General features: G+C 44.6%; 1 protein-coding gene across 2 annotated transcripts in view; it reads right to left on the reverse strand.

The window, feature by feature from the left end:
• AHCYL1 (adenosylhomocysteinase like 1) overlaps positions 1–21,486 on the reverse strand; it is a 40,685-nt gene extending 19,199 nt beyond the window's left edge. The window contains exon 1 of one of the 2 annotated variants that reach the window (XM_066352168.1): positions 21,077–21,485. In XM_066352168.1, the coding sequence (XP_066208265.1) occupies positions 21,077–21,196 (120 nt within the window). In that variant the 5' untranslated portion in view covers positions 21,197–21,485. Of the gene's footprint in view, positions 1–21,076 lie in introns of both variants that reach the window. The other variant, XM_066352170.1, reaches the window with a different exon arrangement.
• Positions 21,487–21,911: the final 425 nt, after the last annotated feature.

Below are 21,911 nucleotides of genomic sequence, written 5' to 3' on the forward strand. Positions count from 1 at the left end.
TGTTACTGTATCTTTAGGAACATGCTAAATACTATAGGCTTCACAACCTTATCTTGATTTTTGGTAACTCAGGCCTCCAAAAATCAGAGATAGGCCACACTTGTTATTAGACCTGTTATTTCACATGCCAATCTAACAGCTTTGAATTTCCTCAGAAAGGCTTCCTCCTAAGGGTGAAGAACCAGACTCAAGGTAAAGAGCAATTATTAGAAAAACAAATCATCAAGAAAGTATAGCTTAGAAGTGAATAAAAGGATCTTTTTTTTTTTTTACCTTTTACTGACGTTTTAGAGAGTGTAAGGGACAGACAGGAGCATCAATCTGTTCCTGTGTGTGCCCTGACCAAGGACTGCACCGGCAACCTCTGTGCTTCGGAACGATGCTCAAACCAACCGAGCTATCCAGCCAGGGCAGGGATCGGTCTTTCTTGCTGCTAAGGACTATTTGAAAGGGCCAGCATCCCTCTTCAGGCACACTGACTTTCTGAGACAGTCCCAAATTTATATAATCTGTCTCACATTCTCCTCCACCATACTGTGTGTGCAGATTTTTCTGTTTTAAAATTATGGTCAGCATATATCTTAGCTAACACTTAGCAACCGAGCAAAAAAGCGACTATTGTAAGGTAGAATTTTTTTTTTAGTGAGAGGTGGGTAGATAGACCCTTACATACGGCCCAACCGGGATCCACCCAGCAACCGTCATCTGGGGCTGAAGCTTGAATCAACCGAGCTATCCTCTGCTGGGGAGGGAAAGAGAAGCAGATGGTCATTTCTCCTGTGTGCCCTGCTGGGGATCGAACCCGGGATGTCTGCATGCCGGGCCGATGCTCTATCCACTGAGTCAAGCAGCCAGGGTCAGAAGCTAGAAATTTTAACAAGGTCAATTACTAAGCAGTGTGCTATAAACCTCTCAGGATTCCCCCATCTCTGTCAGCTCTTTCCCTCTTCTTCTGGCCATCGTCCTCTTTCTCTATAGATTCCACAGGTTCTTCTCTGACTGGCTCTTTTTTCAGAGGAAAAGAAGAGGAAATGGCTGTCGGCCTGAACAGTAAGATTTTTTCTTGATACTTACCACTGATCAGTCTAATTCCATTTCAGATGAAGCCAGAGAAACAGTTAGCAACAAACAAGAACCTCTTGGTACAAGAACCATGTAAGTCCAAACGTCTTCCAGACTTTCAGTTAGGTAAAGGGAATAGCCCAAGAAGAGGAGGAACATCCCCTTCCCATCATGCTGCCTTCAGTCACACCACCAGGAAACAGTTCATCTCCACAGAGTCCAATCTACAGCCCTTTCAGTCACCTCTTCCATTCCCAGAGCAGAAACCAGTCTTCCAAGAAACCAGGTCCTACCTCCTGGTCTCAAGTTTCTTCTTCTTCTTTTTTTTTTTTTTTTATAAATTTGTTTTTCTTTTGAGAGAGAGGAAAGTGGGGGAGAAAGGAAGAAGCATCAACTTCTTGTCCCACTTAATTAGGAACCTGTTGACTGCTTCTCATATTTCCCATATGTGCCTTGACCAGGGCTCGAACTGGCAACCTCAGGGTTGAGCTGGTGACCTCAGGATCAATCCAGAAACTTTGGTGCTCTAGGACAATGCTCTATCCACTGTGCCACTAGCCAGGGCTCAAGTTTCTTAAGTTCTCAATTTTCCCAGATGGAGCCTGAGTTTCTGGGGGGCAGCAATGGGCAAGCTAATCACAGCACACACGACTCTCCTAACTCCACCCGTCTCCTTGTCTCAACAGTAACAGGATATATCACTCACTGCTAGCATCCAATTCCAGTCAGAAGAAACACTCCTTTCAAAATGGGTTTCAACTTGATGTTTCATCAGCGCTGGGAGAAGGAAGGGGAGAGGCAACACCAGGCAGGGCCCACACTGCTGAGTCACTTAATGGTAAGGAAGGAACAGAAAGCTTGAAAAACTCTGCCAAAGAGCAGGTCTACCCTTAGCTACTCCGCTCTCTTCACACGAGAACACGCTCTTCACTGGCTTCTGTTATCTCCTGAAGTGATCTAGTAAAAACCAGTGAGCTGGGCTTCCAACTGCCAACTAGAGGTAAAATGAGGAGGTTAAAAATGGCTGTCAGTGGGGCAGAGAAGGGCTTCCTACTCTTCTGAAAACCACAATTTACAACAGAGCAGAACACATATCCGCACTATGTTTCGATGTCTATTCAGCATCGACCTGTCCACACTTTGCTATCCTCAGCCACCACCAATTATATGAAAGCATGCCAGTCATTCTTTGTGCCTGACATTGAATTATCAAGTCCATGTTACAAAAATTATTTGTTCAGGCGACTGAAGAAATCTAGGTTCCTGAAACATACCCATGACTTTTATGATTCACCAACAGTCCCCTCAACCTCACCCCCCCACACACACCACTGTTGCACTTTGTTTATTCTTCTAAATTTATTATGATCCTTTTCAACATATGAGATTTAAAAAAAATAGTATAATGAAACGTATATGCCCTAAGATTTCCATTTTCCATATTAGGTTGCTTTCTCTATGTTATACAGATGTACAAATGCACACTTTCAAATGGTTCTGCAAAAAAACAAACCAAAACAAAAACCGGTGGCAAACATGAAGATTCACCAACAAATTCTTCAGAATGCATCTTATCAGAACAAAGATATTCTCCTACAGAACCACAATAACATTATACTTAAGAATACTAACAATAATCTACCCTGGATGGGTTCCTCAGTTGGTTAGAGTATCATCCTGATACGCCAAGGCTGCAGGTTTCCATCCCAGGTCAGGGCACATACAAGAGTCAATCAATGAATGCATAAGTAAGTGGAACAACAACAAAACAATAATCTTTTATCATCAAATATCCAGCCTACATTCAAACTTCTCCTGTATCTCAAGAATGGCCTTCATAGTTGTAGACTCAACAGCCTCCCCAATTCTTCTATCTCCAGATGGAATCAAGGTTCACCAAATGCACTTGGCTGGTAGGTTCCTTCAGTTTCTGCTAATCTAGAACAGACCTCTGCCTTTCCGCCCCTGCCACGTCCCTGTGATGCTGCCTCTTCTTGAGGAGTCCAGGCCAGTTGCCTTACAGAATCTTCCATATCATGAATTTTTCATACTGTTTCCTTCCTGTACACTGGAAGTTCAGTTCTGAGGTTTTATTAGGAAGAAGTTAAAACTTCAGCAAGACTGTTTCACAGAGGATGTTGTATACTTTCTGTGTCAGATCAGGTGCCACACACAGCATCAGGCTGCTCCACCTAAACTGAACTGTTGGCTAAATTGGGGCTGTCACTGTTTGGAAGGTACTCTTTCTTTTTTGCATGTAAAGGTTAATCTGTGGACTGATACTTGTCAGCCTGTGAATACCCTGTTTCCTACTGATTTTACCATCTGTTCATAATCCTAGTTGGAACCAGTTATATCAGGGAGGGAACAGGCTCATAGAACCATGACTTTTTTCTATCATTCTTTCCAAACAAATTAGTTGGCATTCTAAAAAAGCTTTTCTTCCTTTTTCTCTTTTACTTGTCATTCATAGTTTTATTCATTCAATGTTACACTCAATTACATGAATGCAACTGTCCCAACTTGGACCTGTGGGAGCCTCCTTCAACTGACTCTTCTGCCCGTTTGATCTGATCCCATTTGAACACCTCCTCCCTGACATAGGAGACATAGCAGGAGCACCTTGGTCTTTCTCTGCTTCAGACCTGGAGCCAGCCAGTTCTCCAGGACGTTTTCTGAAACTGACACCTGGGTAGAAGGTGTGCTGACTGCTATCAGGGGTGTCAGCGCTTCCAGGTTCTTTCGGTAGAGAGAGAATCAATCCTTTTGTTTACTCATGCGTTCACATTGATATTTCCATTTCATATTTAACATGAGCATTTTTTAAACTTTTAATTTTCCTATCTGTATCTCTTTTAAAATATTGACAGTCTTGCTCTCTAATAGAGAAGTTAAACTGGAAACGTATGATGGTATGTTCTTTAAGATGAAAAACTGTCAATTGTTTACAAACAGGTAAATCTGTATTCTTCAAATGAATTTTTTATGAGGAAAAAAAAGTTAATTCTGAACATTAGCAGTTAGTGGACAGCTCCAGGAAGAAGATGGTATCTCTCTGGCATTTGGAAGGTGCCCACATGGACTGAGTAAATGCCATATGTATAATGTCTTACCCTACCAAGAAACAAGAGCACAGACGTGTAAGAATAATTCTTTTTCCCTTGACTTGGAAGTCTAGCTTAAGCTGAGAGCCAATTACATCTTACAAATTCAAACCCACTTCACATATTTGCTTGAGTGATATCGCTTGTAAGTCAGCTTAGCATTTGGGAAGGCCATAGCTAGCTAGAGGTGAATGACATGCAAGTACTTGCCAAATAGCATATACAGAACTACAAGCAGCTCCCAGTAAGTGGCCGCCAAGCCCACGCAGGTCAGCTTTCTGAACCCTAGACTAACACCCAGTAAAGTTAATGAGATGGAAACTATATCTGTTTCCAGTAGCCTCCACTGCTTACCATAAAGTAGAGGCTCAAGGATGGAAAAAGTGATCAAAACTCAACACTAAGTAAAATAATCTGACTTTAAAGACGATGTTAAATAGTAACTATGTAGTAACAGGTATTGTGAGTGGAATGGACCTTTCAGACCCATTCTGTAGTGAGACAATATTTTCAAGTCCAAAGGGCAAGGTGAAATTACTTTAAAGATCAGCTAGCTGTAGTTGGCTTTAGTTTCCCAGCTCTTAAAAACAAAACACAAAAGAGCCTCTAGAAGGAGAGACGACAGACACAACACATGGACAAAGATCTATGAAAGATAGTCAGTCATGTCAAAAAAAACCACAGCTGTATATTTCATTCTAGAGAGGCAATATTTGCCATCCTTCTGGACTTTCTAACTTGAGATGTATATGCTTAGTTTTAGGTAAAAGTCTTGCTATAAAGCCACCTATAAGGAACAAGCTGGGCTATTTAAAAGGAAGAGCTACCTTTTGCTCCAAATGAATACAGTACAAGTGCTCCACCCGCCAACACACACACCAGAATATATAAGTCTGGGTTGTCTTGACTTGGGACTTTCTGAACAGCCATTTTCTAATGAGTAAAGCGGACAGACACACAAAGATAAAAATCCCTTGCTTTAAGCTATATGGCAAACCAAAAGTCAAGATCAAATTTTACACAGGAAAAGTTAGTCAGCAAATTTTATCAATAAATAACATTGCTAGAGCCTGACCAGGCGTGGTGCAGTGGATAGAGCGTTGGACTGGGACACGGAGGACCCAGGTTCAAGACCCCGAGGTCGCCAGCTTGAGAGCGGGTTCATCTGGTTTGAGCAAAGCTCACCAGCTTGGACCCAAGGTTGCTGGCTAGAGCAAGGGGTTACTTGGTCTGCTGTAGCTCCACGGTCAAGACACATATGAGAAAGCAATCAATGAACAACTAAAGTGCCACAATGAAAAATTGATGATTCTTATCTCTCTCCCTTCCTGTCTGTCTGTCCCTATCTATCCTTCTCTCTGACTCTGTCAAAAAAAATCAAAACAAAACAAAACAAAAACATTGCTAGAACATCACTGATCTGTATTTTCAAAGCTTGACATAAAACCAGTAAATTAGGACTTTTACTTAAAGCTGATTAGAAGCTGGAAATATACCTACTCACTAGCATTGTGAAAACCAAGGCCCACATGCCTAGATTTCTCTGACTTCCTAGCTTAAGCAGCCTACCTAACATTAGTGACTTACCTATGATGTCCTTATACTGTAGTAGAGAGGACTTGTATTTTTCAAAACCTTTTGGAATCCATTGAATGCTGGAGCTATCCCTTCACAGATGACAGAACTCAACAAGGGTGGGGGTTAAGTGATTGGCTCACCAACAACGAAATAAAAATAAAAAAGCAAAACATAAACACACTACCTCTACACACCATCCCAAACCTCTACAAACCCCATAAGCACTACTATCGTTCTTCTGGAATAGCTGGAATAGGCCGGAGGAAACAGCAGCTTTTCCCTTTATTTCCAAGGGGTCAGTCTACAACAGCGTACTGCTGCACTGAAGCCTTCTGGGTTTATAACACCAGATGAACATCTGTCAGGGTGGGGAAGGAAAAGAATTCAGCTCCAAAATCTAGCCGATGTAGGGAAGAAGTGAAACAATGCAAAGAAATGTAGTATTTTAAAGTTGCCAAGGAATCACCATTAAGAGGTGATGCTTCTTAGACTGGGAAGGAGTGAGGAGAGATAGCAGAGCCCAGACTCATTCTGGCATGAGCTTCCTGTCTCTGGGGATGGAGGGGAGAGGAGAATACCCGGGCTGTCTAATCCTGACCATTTTACTAGGGCGAAAGGAATGGCCCAGAATTTCCTACTCACATCAAAAGCAATTTAGCAATACCACCTGGATTTATTTATATAAGGTTTTCAATTTGGTATGGTATCTTGTCATCTGAGAAACCTGCTGGCTATTTTCATAAGAAATGACCACCTTTTACAACAGGCAACAGAGAATCTACTCCTAAATGTGCTTTCTAAGGTACTTCATCTTATGAAGAACGGTGATGGGGAACTTTTCTTTCACACTAATATCAGTACAATCAGACTACATGCCCTTAAAATGAGGACAGTCCACGAGGGTCCCCCTCTCATCTGTAGTGTGCCAAACAGTACCCACTCCAAGTCACCGTGCACCTTACATGTCCGAAAGATCTAGCAAAGCCGGATTTTCCCAACACAAAACAAGTTATATTAAATTGGGGACAGCAAGTAAAACTTTTTTCAAAAGACACATTTCGTTTCTCACTTTCTGGTACCACCTTTCTGACTCTACTACAACTAAAAAACATTTCTTGTAAGGTTGTTAATTTTATTGACATATTTTGGGTTGAAGTAACAAATGTGATGATTGACTCTTGGTTTCATATCCATGGTAGACATTTATCTAAAGTACTCATTTGATAAATGAAGACAAAAATTCTGGTTATATGGCTTTTAATAGAATTATTCTAAAAACTGAGTATCAGGTTTTAACTTTACAGCTCCACAAGCCAAATAGAACCTTTAAACACACCCAGGAAGTGAGGTCTGAAATTCCTTTGACATTTTAAAGGGCTTCTTTAAAAACAGAAAATAAAGAAAACTGGCTGTGATTATGTCCACCTGGGTTAGGTAGCTTTGGCTTTAAGGCACCATTGAGCAAATGATGAGATGTCCTACAGTAACAGGCTGGAAGGTTTCATGGCAAAGTTTTTCTGTATGAAGGAGAGCAGTTACCACTGGAACCATCTAGAGCAGGCATGGCCAACATACGGCCCGCGGGCCAGATCTGCCTGTGTAATCAGTTTATGCGGCCCGCAATTAAATTTTTAATATTCTCCGCTACTTTAAAATCTCAGCTACTCAGAAGTGGAAGCATCTTTGATTATTGGAAATCAAGATATGTAAGAAGATAGTGATATGCGGAAAAGAATTCCAATAATTGACTGAATGGCTTCGCAATATTTTATTTTTTAAAATATTCCATTATAAAGATTTACAACTTTTGCACTCATCTGTACTCGATATGAACTGTTTGACGTTTAGCAGTGATGTGAAACCCACATTCTTTTAGGCGGAATTTGCCAGTGTGCACCCAAGGTCAAACAATTTGTCATTTTTGTGGTCAAGTGTGCTGAATCAAGTGGCATTGTAGACAATAGCTGCAGTTGATAACTGAAAATGTGTCAGGGCTGTTTGTAAAATGAAATAATTGTTTTATTTGCGATATAACCCCTTCAAGCTCATTCTATTAATTAAATATTGTTTCTATTGATTGCGGTAGTTTGGATATTTATACGGTATGTAATTATTTTTTATTAAAAAATATTTTTATTAAAATAATATTGTATATTAAAATTTTTTTCACTCACTTATATTTATTCATAAACAAATTACATAATAAAATTTTGTTTACTTAAATTGTTTTTGTATTTAACATTTTTTAATTTTAATATTTCAACCGCCTATGAAAAAGTTTTCTTTCTAATCTGGCCCGGGGGTAAAAACTGTTGGCCACGCCTAATCTAGAGCCTCCTGGCTCCTCTGGGAAGGCCTGTGAGCTCTGCTCTCTGAAGGGCTCTGAACTTAAAGAAGTCCAGCCCAAAGGCCTTGACTACAGCACTTCCTCAGTAACCTCTGAGTGTGGGTACGGAAAGCTCCCCTTCGACCTCAGGCAGAGAAAAGAACATCCCTGCAAAGCCCCGAACAGGTCCTGGCCTGCGGTTACAGTAAAGACCGGTTCCTGGGATCCCAGGAGGGAGAGGAAGAACTGCTGCAGGACTCCGCAGGCCTGCTGCGCCCAGTCTCTCAATCTGGCCGTCTTTTTTCTACGTAATTCTTTCTCACAGTGCCTCACACTGAACTTCATTCATGTTTCTGTAGTACTAGAATGCTACACATTTTCCTAACCCCGAGGCAGGGTTTGGTCATTCAGGCAAGTCAAACACCAACTTTTCCAGGAAGAGAGACATTAATATAGAAAGTCCTCTCCCTTTTATCCCGAGTTCTATTTGATAATCAAACAACAGTAACAGACCTCTTCCAGACTAGAAAGGAATTTTTTTGTCTGGGTCTCAAATCCCCTCACACAGCTTAAGAAAGAAGCTGCTCTCCTGGCTCCCTGGCCCACCTGCTCAGTCGGCAGTCTTTCTGCGCTCTGCCTTCCTTTTATCCTATCCTCCTCCTCCAAGTTCACTCTTTGGCTATTTCCTCAGCCCTTCAATCAACTTTCTGTGTTTTGAAGCCAGAATTTCACTAAAATGCCCTCTCGTGATCTTTATAATTTTACTATCACTATTAGTCCAGGAATTCATAATATAAATTATCATGTTAATGAAACCCTCATATTCTGACCTGAGTTTTAATCCATGAAGTCCAAAAAGCTCAGTGGGAACGAGGAGAGTCACAATCATTCTCAGGATTTTAAAGAAGGCACAGACTTAAGAAATGCCATTGGTTTAGTGGAGGCCTAGCCATTCCTCATACATACTGTACCCAGAGACACCCGCCAGTTCTCTGCAGACTGCCTTGGCTGTGCAGATAAAGAACTACCACCCAGTCTAGCTAGGACATAACAGTCCCAAACACCCGACTCATGGCCTGCCTCTAACCCAATCCCCACACTCTCAATTCTAGGCAAGCACGCTAGGTTTTTAGTTTGGGCCCACAGATGGGCTTCAGGCTGCCAACTCCCCATACACGCAAACTGTTATATATATGTATGTACTTCTGGAAGATGAACACAGCTCTGCTAGAGCTTCAAACCCCAAATGATTAACAACTGCCACACTAGACTTACATGACCCAAATAATAACCTCCGAGAACATCAACACCACAGGATATGAATCACTGTCTTGCTCACCGATGCATTCTAAGTGCCCATCACAGGCCCGGGGCACAGGTAGAGCTCGGCCCTGGGCTGACAGGGCTGCAGGGTTTCTGGTCAGAGCTTACTCTGTACACCTTGGAAAAGAAGGGTAAGTAGAGGTCGTTTTCAGGGTCTCTCACACAGGACACGGGATTTTTCCTCAATGCCGAAGTCACCCAAGATAGGTGGCAGCTGCATCACCACCCCAAATTTCCTAACAAGCGTGGCCAGCCTTGCTCAATGCTCTGAAAGAATGGTTCTCACGCTGGGCTCTTTCAAGCTGCTCCGTAACGCCGCCCCATCCCAGCCTCGCCACACCGCCCCAGCCTCGGCGTGCCCCTTACCTCTACCCCGCCCTATTCTGAGTGAGTAGGTCGGGTTAGGGCTCTGGTAGCATATACTTTGAAAAAGCTCCCTACATGACTGGTAACTTCCACTCCTTCCCACTCCATGAGAAGTACGGGTCTGGGGCGACCTCAGCAGGATCGGAAAAAGAAACCGAGGCACACCAGTTTACCAGGCTCTTGAGCGACTCAAGGAGCACAGGGAACAAAGGGGTTAGCTCCATCTTGTTCAGAGACAAAACAGGTCAGACAAAGGAAGTAGAGACCCTGCCTTTACAAACACCTCCACCTGTCACGTCCATCAGACGGATCCACCAGGGAGGGTTCCGGAGAACATGACCAAGGGCTTGTCTGAGGAAGAAACTGTATTTTCACAATGACTTGGTCCAAATTCAGTAAAAACTGGCAAGGTGCTCTCACTCCACACATGCCCAGCGCTCAGCTAATCCCTTCCCTGCAGAGTCCGAAAAGAAGAAGCAGGATTCCGGACCTTCTACTCCCCAGATAGAAGGGGCTCCTTCTCCTGAATGCAAGGGTTGAAACTAATCTCATTAACTCTCCACTCCTAATTATAAACTAGGTAGAAAACTCAGGTGTCTCCCAGAATGGATGCTCCCCTTTCTAACCTTTATGATTTAGAAACTGCCTTTACCCCATCTCATGAAAAGCCAAGTCTTTGCCAACCTCAATTCACTCTCAACTGACAAAAAGTAACAGAACCACCCCCAGAGTAATGCTTCCCGCTGGGAAATCCTGGGGAAGGGGTACAACAGGGTCAGTACCCCGGCACACAATTTTCCTTGGATGCACAATACAGTTTATTACACTCAGAACACCATGTTCCCAACCAGCTTGGTCTCTTTTCTGTTATAAACGTGAAGTAAACAGATTCTACAGCAGCTACAAGTCTGTTACCAAGGCCACTGTATTGATCAGTATAATTAACATTCACAAGTCATCTAATCCAGCACAACAAGCCAGCTGGGCTGCTCTCCATAAAAACCAAACATTGGGAATCTTCATGTCCTGCTTGCTAAGAAGTCTGGTGCTCTGAAGCTGGGCACCAAAAACTCAAGCCCTGAATGAGAAGCTGGAGACCACCGGCCACCCACAGAAACTGAACTAGTTACCAGAAATGAACGCATCTGCCATATAGGAAGCACCTATTTCTATTTCCAAAGCGGCAAAATTCTGCAGGTCTCCCTTTCCCGAGTCCTGCCGAGGTCACCTACTTTAGGGAAACGTCACACACAAAATCCTCAGTGCCAACTAGTCTTAGTGCCTGGTTAGGACAAGCAGGGGCCCAGTTCCCAGAAGACTTCAGCTCTACAGAAGGTGTATTTCAAAGACAAGGACATACACAGCTTTTGAACACCCCACTCAGCCTTTGGTCCGGAAGGGCAGCCAAGGGTGCAGACTGAGAAGGTGCTGTTGGGCTGAGCTGTTGTTACCAGGACCCCAACAGACATTCTGAAATGAAACTGTTCAACTCATCACTGGTCTCCAAACTCAAACACCCTAAGAGTAAGCCTCTATTCTTTAAATGAAGAGCATGTGAAAATCAGACTACCAGTTACAACTATGGCCAGTGTCCCTAATGCTGAGTTTAAAACTTGATGGGAGCCTGACTAGGCGGTGGCACAGTGGATAGAGCGTTGGACTGGGATGCGAAAGGACCCAGGTTCGAGACCCCGAGGTCGCCGGCTTGAGCATGGGCTTATCTGGTTTGAGCAGAAGCTCATCATTGGACCCCAGGTCACTGGCTCGAGCAAGGGGTTACTCGGTTTGCTGAAGGCCTGTGGTCAAGGCACATATGAGAAGGCAATCAATGAACAACTAAGGTGTCGCAACGTGCAACGAAAAACTAATGATTGATGCTTCTCATCTCTCCATTCCTGTCTGTCTGTCCCTGTCTATCCCTCTCTCTGTCTCTGTAAAAAAACAAAAAACAAAAACAAAAAACTTGATGGGAAATTCAAGTTAGCTCTGGAGTATGTCTAAGGATATCCCTAAGCTTCCAGACTCCTGCCCTGTGGTTCTCATGCTACTGAGCTAAGAAGCTGGTGGTCACGTATTCTCAAGTCTCATACCATAGCGATTTCTGGCAGATACAGGGATCTACTAAGATGTTAGAAATTCTCATACTTTCTCATCTGCAGTTCATGGTTCTCCATTACCACCCATGTGGGAGAAGTCTAAGTTAGAAAAATACCCCAGGCCAACCTGAAGGGTAAAGTGAGCCAAACTCACTTTCTCCTAGGGACAATCATCTCACAATATTTAACTCAATAAACAAGTACTGAGAGGCATACATAGTACACATATGTGTGAGGTATATAGCCCTTGACCTCAATATGCTTGGTCTAGAGAAATCAAATGAAGAAAAAGATTTAAATATCAGTCAGTACTGAAAATCATTTCAGCACAAACCCCCCAAAGTTGCTGGTTTCAGTGGGCCCGAGTTCCTGAAATGAGCCCTCAAGGCACTGATAATGAGTCTCTTGGGAAGCTGGGGAGCATCCCAGAGAAGGGTGACAAAGATCACAGCAACCTCAGCTTTGTCCCGAGAACGAACTAAAGGCTGGAAACCTAATCTCAGCAGTTTCTGGATCCGTGAAGGAAAGGGGTACAATGGCTTAGGTCTGCCCTTCTAAATCAGAGGATTTTAACCCAGGATCCATGGATGAGTTTCAGGGAGTAACATAAATCTTCTAAAAGTATGTACAAGTTTTTGTGTTCGTGAATTTTCTTTAGGAGAGACCCATGATTTTAATGATTCTTAAAGGGATCTGTGACTCAAAGATTAAGTCATTGTTATGGAGTCTGTGGTCCAGCGAACATCTCAGACTGGCCGAAGAGAAGCCTATGTACGTTCTTCCCCTTCCACCGAGATCTGCCTACTTACTGACCTCTCTTCTGAAATTAGAAACAGAATCAGGGTGCACACTTTGAAAATTCAAGGCAAGAGCTCCTTTCTACAACTTCAAAATAAAGCTAACTGTCATGAGAGCCCAAATAGGTTTTCTTTAAAGCCTTTGAGGAAGGATATGGGGTGGAGGTGATCAAAGAGGACAGAGCAGAATCTCTGTCCTAGTAACTTCCTTGATAGGTCCCTTTTTTGATTTCAGAATTCTAAGACCAGTCAGGAGAACAGGTCACAGCCCAATAACTTTGACTTGAGGTCAAGCCAGTCCTACAGGAAAGTGATAAAGTACTTCCCATTATGCTCATGGAAACCTCTGCCCCAAAGTTCCACTTTAATACAAGTAATTCGAGTACTAGAAAGTTGGAGCCATTTATTAAAAACAGAACTCTCCAAATCCTGACAGTACTCACAGCACAGCGCTATGAACAGCTTCATTCAGTCCCACACGAATGAAACCCGGTGCACTCATCGCCTCCAGGCATGTGACCCCTTCACTCTGCCACTCACCAGTTCATCATCCGGCTCAGAGCTGTGCACCGTGCAGACCAGCACATGCGCCTTGCCTCGGCACCCTGAGTGCCAGGCTCAGTGGGATTCCGCTGATGCCCACACACACAGGTTCAGAAGAAGAGTCTATCAACAACAGGACTTGCTCTGGCTGGGCATTTCTTCAGATTGTAAAGAACTACGCCTGCGACAGGTCCAAGATGAACAGCACAGAAGTGAGCAGTCCCCACCCCTCCTGTTTAAGCCTTGTTCTAGCACACAGCTGAGTACAGAGTGTCCATTTTGAAAGCAGTAAACTGGTTTGGGCTGGTAAAGGAGACATACAGCCCTGCAGGCTGCATACAGAGGCACATTAGCTGAGGCATTAGGGCATTCGTGGCAAGAAAGCAGGAGCAAAACAAATGGTGTATGACTTCCCTTACATATGGAATCTGAAAAACAAAAACAAAAACCAGAAACAGACTCATAGAGAACACACTGATGGTAGTCAGGGGGCGGGGGAGAGATGGGCAAAAAACGTGAAGAGGGCATTGAGAGGTACAAATTCCCAGTTAGAAAATAAAAAGTTACGGGGATGTCATGTATAGCATAAAGAAAATAGTCCATAATATCATAGTAACTCTGTACGACAGATGGTTACTAGACTTACCGTGGTAATCAGTTTGTAAGGTATACAAATGTACAATCCTACATGGTACGCCTAAAACTAATATAATGTTGTATGTCTACTATACTTAATTAAAAAAATAAATAAAAGAAAGCAGCAACGCGCTTGGAGAGTCCTAGGTTTATGGTTCTGTCAAAGTCCTTTCCACTCTCTATCTCAGCACTTCTAGTACTACTTTCTGCCAGTAGTACATCAAGCTTTTTTACTTTGTGTCCTGTTAGGGCAGTAAATGATTATGCCCCACTGTATATTGCTAAGTGTACCTTCAATATATACATTCTGAGATTTAGAATCATCTAGAAAAAAATGAACAGAGATAAGAACAAAAATGAAACCAGTCTGAGTGTCAACAAAGGCCTGGGTGTTCATCCGAGTTCTGTAATAGCTGTGGAGCAAAGGCCACACGATTGTTCAGGGGAACGTTACCCGTAATGAGGAGCAGACTGTTTGGAGCAGAAAGAGAGTGCCTGGGGGAGGGCCTTGCAGAACACCGAGAGGCCATCTGAAGGTGACTACATGAAAGTATAGTCACAGCTCAGAGGAATCTTTACTGGTTTCATGTAATTCCAGGATTCTAGTTTGGGAAGACTCCCAAACTACTGCAGATTGAAGAAATAAGCTCCTGGACTCAGCTAGACACTCACATTCTATGCCTTGTGTGGAATGGGGGGTGGGGTGAAGAGTGGTCGGCCGGGTAGAGAGGATCCAACCTCATCACAAGCTCTAAGTAAGTTCTCCCATAGTCTGTGTACTTCTTAGAAACCAGCATCTCCTTTAGTGTGCAACAGGTGGTAAGTTGTACACAAAATAACACTTTTGTCAGCTGTTGAAAAGCTGTTCCAATAAAAACATCTTTGTTTGAACTCTTTTAAGAATATCTCAAATAAATCAAGGTACTTTTCAGAGTGTAAGGCGGCACTAATTGAACAACAAACATACTGGGATAAGAAGGATACACTAGAACTGTACCAGGCTAACCAGGATGTATGGTCACCCTAGGTATAAAGGAGCAAATACACTAAGTAGTATTTACTAAATGCTGTTACCCTGATAATCCTGTAGTGCTATTACTATTCTTCATTTAACAGATAAGAAAATGGAGGCTCAAAGTCCATGTCCTTGACCAGAGTGATACAAAGTCATAAACAACTTAAAAAGTAGCTAGAAAAAAAAAAGGATAGATATACAAATAAATATAAAGGCAGCTGATTTTTATTTCATGATAACTAAGGCCAGGAGGGAAACGTACCTTTGAAATGTGGAGAAAAATAACAAGTCAACCTAAAATTGTAGACCCCGCAAAACTATCTCTCAAGAATGAGACTGAAATAAAGTCACATACAGATAAAAAAGACAGAAATAAAGAAAGAGACAGAGAGAGAGAGAGAGGGAGAGAGGAAGAAAACGAGACTCAGACAGGTTAAGTCACTTGTCCAAAATCACAAGTCCATTAGATGGTAGAGATTGAAGGCAAACCTGACTCCAAAAATCAACTACTTGACTTACACTGTACTACTCCTCAGTTTTAGGAACAAAAAGGAAAAGTTAAAGACGTGTCATGGAACAGACAAGCAACACTGGGACTCCCTAAATGAGTCAATGGGAAATATAGAATCAGAAGAGAAAAGGTGGCCACAATTATGTATGACTTTTTAACTGCTTACGATATGCAAGGCACTGACAGTGTTGACAAAAGTTGGAAGGAAAACCTGTAGTATTTTGGATTCTCAGATTTCCCTGGTCAGTGCAATGTGTTGTTCTCCATATATGGGGATACTTCTCACTCACCTCACTATGATGTGTTCTGAATTATTACACCCAGAATAATAAGGGTGGCCCTTCTAATGTTCAGATTCCCAAACTTGAGAAACAAGCAGGTATAAATGAGTTTCCTTTACTGGCCAATTCCTTTAAATAACAGCCCTAAGAGAGCATTAAAATGCTTGTTTATAGCTCTTAACTACATGAGGTGGCAAAGTAAACTGATTAGAAGTCACAGTTAACTAAAGCTCTGGGTTGTATGTACCAAATGACATTAAAAACTTGATAAACCAATTTACAAGAATATTACATTGGGTAACATAATCGATCCAAACCATAACCTCCTGATAAAACAAATGGTCCACATTTGTAATCTTGTCAGCAAAGGACCTAGACAATGAACAGATTGCTCTGTCACAAGCTAAAAGTCTAATGAGCTTAGAACAGTGGTAGTCAACCTGGTCCCTACTGCCCACTAGGGGGCGTTCCAGCTTTCATGGTGGGTGGTAGTGGAGCAACCAAAGTAGAAATAAAAAGATAGATTTAACTATAGTAAGTTGTTTTATAAAGATTTATTCTGCCAAATTTAGCGAAAATCCGACATAAAGTACTTGGTAAGTAATGATTATTATATGCTTCAACTTGCTGTAACTCTGCTTTATAAATTTTTTTTTTTTTTTTCCATTTTTCTGAAGCTGGAAACAGGGAGAGACAGTCAGACAGACTCCCGCATGCGCCCGACCGGGATCCACCCGGCACGCCCACCAGGGGCGACGCTCTGCCCACCAGGGGGCGATGCCCTGCCCATCCTGGGCGTCGCCATATTGCGACCAGAGCCACTCTAGCGCCTGAGGCAGAGGCCACAGAGCCATCCCCAGTGCCCGGGCCATCTCTGCTCCAATGGAGCCTCGGCTGCGGGAGGGGAAGAGACAGAGAGGAAAGCGCGGCGGAGGGGTGGAGAAGCAAATGGGCGCCTCTCCTGTGTGCCCTGGCCGGGAATCGAACCCGGGTCCTCCGCACGCTAGGCCGACGCTCTACCGCTGAGCCAACCAGCCAGGGCCTGCTATATAAATTTTATAAAGTAAAGTTACTTCCCTACTTTATAAATCACCATTACTGTGGAACCGGTGAGTGGTTAGAAAATTTTACTCCTAACAGAGATACAAAAGTGGGCGGTAGGTATAAAAAGGTTGACTACCCCTGGCTTAGAACAACGTGACATGGAAACTAGTGTCGAATTAACTAAACAGAATCAAATACGGAGAAATCTAAGAAAGATAGGATCTTCTTACATGTCTGACTCCTGTTCAAAGACTGCCATGAATACAGTAGCACTCTTAAGAGAATCAAGAGATACTAATGATGTGGGAAGATAGCAAATGTCACCCTATTAAATCTCTTCTCAGTGACTCTAAGTACTGGTGTAAATGCTGCACAACTAACTGCACCAAGAATTAGCCACAACATAACCTGAAGGGAAGAGGTGCACCCGGATTCACTGAAGGGGTTCACACCGATGCAGCACTCGCTGGGGCTCTACCTGGTAGCCTCCTGAGTTTAGCTGACCCCTTGACATATATGCTTTATTCAAATAAAGTATATCCTGCAAGCAAAAGTAACTTTGTTTTTCTTTGTAACAGAGACAGAGAGAGGGAGAGATAGGGACAGTAGGGACAGACAGGCAGAGAGATGAGAAGCATCACCTCAGTTGTTCAGTGGCTGCTTTCTCATATGTGCCTTGACCAGGGGGCTATAGCAGTGCAAGTGACCCCTTGCTCAAGCCAGCGACCTTGGGCTCAAGCTGGTGAGCCTTGCTCAAACCAGGTGAGCCTGCACTCAAGCTGGCGACCTCAGAGTTTCGAACCTGGGTCCTCTGTGTCCCAGTCCAATGCTCTATCCACTGCACCACCGCCTGGTCAGGTAAGAGTAACTTCTTTTGTGTTCTTTCTCTCCTTGCCCCTCTTGTGTTGGTGGTAAAAGTCTGACTACACAAATCCTAGGGCAAATGCCTAAGGTATCGCTCCAGGGAGCTCCTCCAAATGTGCAGAAGTACAGAGAAGAGCAATCGTGCTGACAAGCCTTCCAGAGAAACATGCCCATTTTGGTAATTTTCATCAAAAAGCTGGAGATTTGGGTTTACTCTATCAATAAAAAAATCACCTTGAAACAATGTCAATTTCTAAAGGCCCAAGGACTGCTGTTACCTTTGTAACACAAAGTAGCAGAAACAGAGGGATTTACCCAATGATTATGGGAAACTAGCTGGTTTGACTGATAAGCACCAACATTAAGCAAGGACCCTGCTAAATTGTGGTACAATGTACAACTAAAGGACTCCTTTCTAACCCAAATTTCCTGGTAATACCATCTGAAATCACCAGTGACCACTGTGAACAAGTCTTACCATGTGAATCATACTATAGAAATTAAAATTGGTTCCACAAAAATTTCCTTTAGAACTTAAGTGTCAGCACAAAGTTGTCTTCCTATGGAATTGGCGTGCATTATTAACTCTGCTAATAAGACTATAACTCTGAAATTCTCTCTATCCTTGGGCCCCTAGGAAGCTTAGTTACATGTGATGATCAGTCTCATTAACTGTCTCAGCCCTCAGTTAACAATATTTTTTACTTCTAGAGTTTTGACTTCCTATCTATATTGCGTAAGTCCTGCGTTATAAGCAGCTCAAATGCTCACTGAAAAGGAGTGTAATATACTAACAGACTTCTTTTTAAAAACCAGTTTTGCTATACCTTGCTTCCCAACCTGTTCCTATTTCCATTTGCGGCAAACAAAAAGCATTTATTTGGCAGATGATGAAACTGAGGCACAGAAACTCACTTGCTTCAGGTGGTAGCTAGCTGGCTTGTTGACACCCAGGTCAAGCCCAGAATCAAACCAACAAGTCCTATTAGCTACACAGCACTGTGGCAGACTCAAGGCATATGAAACTGGGAAAGTCATGATTATCTGAAGAAATCTCAGTATCTATGCTTTTACTTGATGGACATCTACTCTCCCCTCCCAAAAAGTGAATAAAACTTCACCAGTTAACAGTGGATCTGATCTGAGGACCATCAAGGTCACCCTGAAGTAACCTACCGCCTCTGACTGGCATCAGAAACGTCCTCATTTCCCAAAGGCCGAAGGGCTTGTAATAATCTAAGAATGACTTGGTCCAGAGCCACATCGGAATCTGCACAGGTAAAGGAAGGCACCCTTTGAAGAGGCCTTTTTCTCACACCATTCGGTACACACTAAGCTACGTTTTTCCTCTTATTTTTCTCATGCATTTTCACAGTATCAACACATGGCACAGGTACAAAAGGGCCTTCGGTCACAATATCCAACTCAACTGAAGTTCTAAAAAAATGGATCACTTCGAACTTGCTACTATGTGACCTTGACTAGTCCTCAACCAACTCATTAACTAAATTAACGCCCTTTATCATCACCAGGGAAAGGGTAATTAGTTATCATAAACCACTTTAATACAGTGCTGTAGTAAATGCTACATAATAAAGCTCGGAGAGAGAGAAATTAGTAAGAAACACAGGGATTCAATTACCAGCAAAGGAAACTAACACAGGGTCTTCCCCCATTCCTAGCCCAGGCTGCTTCTGTCAGCAAATGGAATGAGTCTGTAAGATCATTAGCACTTGGCCTGACAATAATACACATTAGCAATATTCGTCCAGGGAAGAAAAGAGGAAAAGGGATATTTATTCCTGGTAGGCAGCCATAGTGACATCTGGATTACTAAGTAGCCAGGTGGGCAATTAATATTTGAGTAGCTACTATGTGGCATGTACAGAGCCATGCAGGACGCATACAATGGTGCACAAGAGTCCCTGACTTTATGGAGTTTACCTTCTATAATACAAACTTTGTCTTTATTAATAGTGGCACTTGCAAGAATAAGAACTTGGTAAGATAAAGGCAAGTGCAAACAAAGGCGACTATTCCTGAAGAAATAAGACAACAGATAGCTAACAGGGAGAGGGAGAGGGCTTTCCCAGTCTTTCTTCTAACTCAGCATAGGTACTACCCGTAAGTATTCTGCTTATGAAGGCTGTGACAGTCTCTACATAGTGCAGATTACAAAGGGTTACTGCTCCAATACACAGTCAGCTGAACTCAGAGCACTAAAACAAAGGTTAAACAGGCTCCTTAGAATCAAGGGATCTTTCACAACACTTTTTAAAGGATCCTATTGGTAAAATCTTAATTTCATAGGTAAATGGAGCTAAGGCACACAAGAGTGGCCTGTCTTTTCAATCCTGCTTTGATTTCTGGGGTGTTCATTTCCTTAAAAAAAAAAAAAAGTCAGTTCTCCCACTTATGACAGCTTAACCGGTTCAGGTATAGGAGCCTCAAGGGCTGTAACTATTCCTGCAAACCCGGCTCTGTTCAGCTTATACAAGTGCTGCCCCCACAGAACACTTCAGGCAGAGAGGCGGGTGGGAAACAGTCACCCAAGTTCTCGCTGGTCTGCAGAGGTCCTCCGCTCTCCTGCGATCTGGGTGCCCCGTATGTGGCAAGTCAAGATGTGGCTGGCAGCAAGTGCTCAGAAAGCCCTGGGGATCCCGATTCCACCATCCCAGAGCGAGTTAGACAGAACGCTCCAAAGGCTGCCATTTAATCTTCCACCACGAGAGAATTAGAAGGACGTCCTTTGGGCTCAACCCACAATAGATGAAACTCATTCTGCCTCCCTAACTGCAGTCAAGAATGAGCCATCGTGCCTTCTCGCCCACCGGTCCAACCCACCCCAGCTCCCTTCTCAAGGGACGCGTGAGTGGTCTACCCACATGACTACACGATTCACTTGTATCCATGACAGGGTCTGCTGTCACCAACCTCCAAGTGTTCATTTCGGACATGTGTGGAAGAACTGGACGGCCACAGATGGTGGAAATCCTAGTCCTCTTTTCAGTCTCGCGCTGCCCTCCCGGCTTTCACCTGCGTCTAAGAGCTAGTCCCACGCATGTCTCTTTGCCTCCACACGAGCACGCAGTTGTTAGAGAAACCTGCCACTGCTCCCAAAGAAACTCTACCAGACCGACCCACTCCCCCGGGCGGAGATGTTCTGTACACCCTCATCCCCACGGGCCGGGCACAGGGGTCAAATGAGTGGGTTTCCCCCTCCCATTCCCGTCTTCCAGGCCCTTCATCCAGGAACAGCCAGGGGCAAACTGAAGGCCCGGCCCTGCCGGGTTTCCGAAAGATCCCAGAGGACTAGGGCCTAAGGACAAAGGAAAGTGAGGTCAGGGGCGGCCTCTCCAGCTCGGGATAGGCCCGGGGAGGCTCACCCGCCACCCCGTCCCCCATCTCAGAGGTCCCCGAGACCCTCCAACCTCGCCCCCGAAGCCGCGCACTCGCTGGAGCGCGGCGCCCGCTCGCGCCCTTCCAAGAGGCCCCGGCCCCGGCCCCGCCGCCACCCCGAGCCCCCGCACCTTCTTGGGCGCCTTGGTGACGGTGGCCATGAAGGAGTACTTCTCGGCGTCCTCAATCTCCTTGGCCTGCTTCAGCTCCTCCCCGACCCCGGGCAGCGGCATCGCGTCAGGCATCGACATTCCCCGGCCGGCCGGGCCCGCCGCTGACCCGCCGCCCCCGCCTCTCTCCCTCTCGAGCGCCCGCCCGCCTGCCCGCGCGGCGCCCGCGGACTCGCGCTCGCCCACCCTCCCGCCGGGCCCCACGCCGAGCGGCGTCGGCGGCCGAGGTGCCGGGGAGGGAGCCTGGTCCGCTCCGCCGTCCGAGACAGCCGGACAGCGACAGCGGCGACAGGAAAGCTAGAAGCAGCAGCCGCGAGCTCCGACCGGCCCGCGCCGCCACCTCCGCCGCACGCACACACGCACGCAAAGTAAGGGTAGAGGGCGGTGACGCCACGTCGAGTACTGGCAGCTCCAGGGCGAGAGAAGGGGCGGGGAGAAAAGGCGCTCTGTCATGACGTCATCGCGCTGGATTGGGCCGCTGAAGCCACCCCCTCTGTTTCCCGGCTCGCAGGATGAGTCAGACCCTTTGTGCCGCCAGGTGGCGCCATCAGCCCTATGAGCAGAGCGTGGTCCCTGTAGGGATGCCGCAGAACTGGGGGGTCTTTGGGCTGTAGGGTTCCCAGCAAGGCCTCAGAAGGGCATAAGAGGAGTGCTTGGGGGCAAAGACCAGAGCCCCACATGACACATTCCTCAGCCAGTCCTCGTAGCATCTGTGGCCCGAGACAGCTCACTCGCTCAATGCCTCTGCCCTAGGACCTTCGGATCAGAAGTCCCTTTCCATGGGGCCATGTACACC

This window comes from Saccopteryx leptura, chromosome 11 (genome assembly GCF_036850995.1).
Source record: "Saccopteryx leptura isolate mSacLep1 chromosome 11, mSacLep1_pri_phased_curated, whole genome shotgun sequence".
In the NCBI taxonomy this organism is placed as follows: domain Eukaryota; kingdom Metazoa; phylum Chordata; class Mammalia; order Chiroptera; family Emballonuridae; genus Saccopteryx; species Saccopteryx leptura.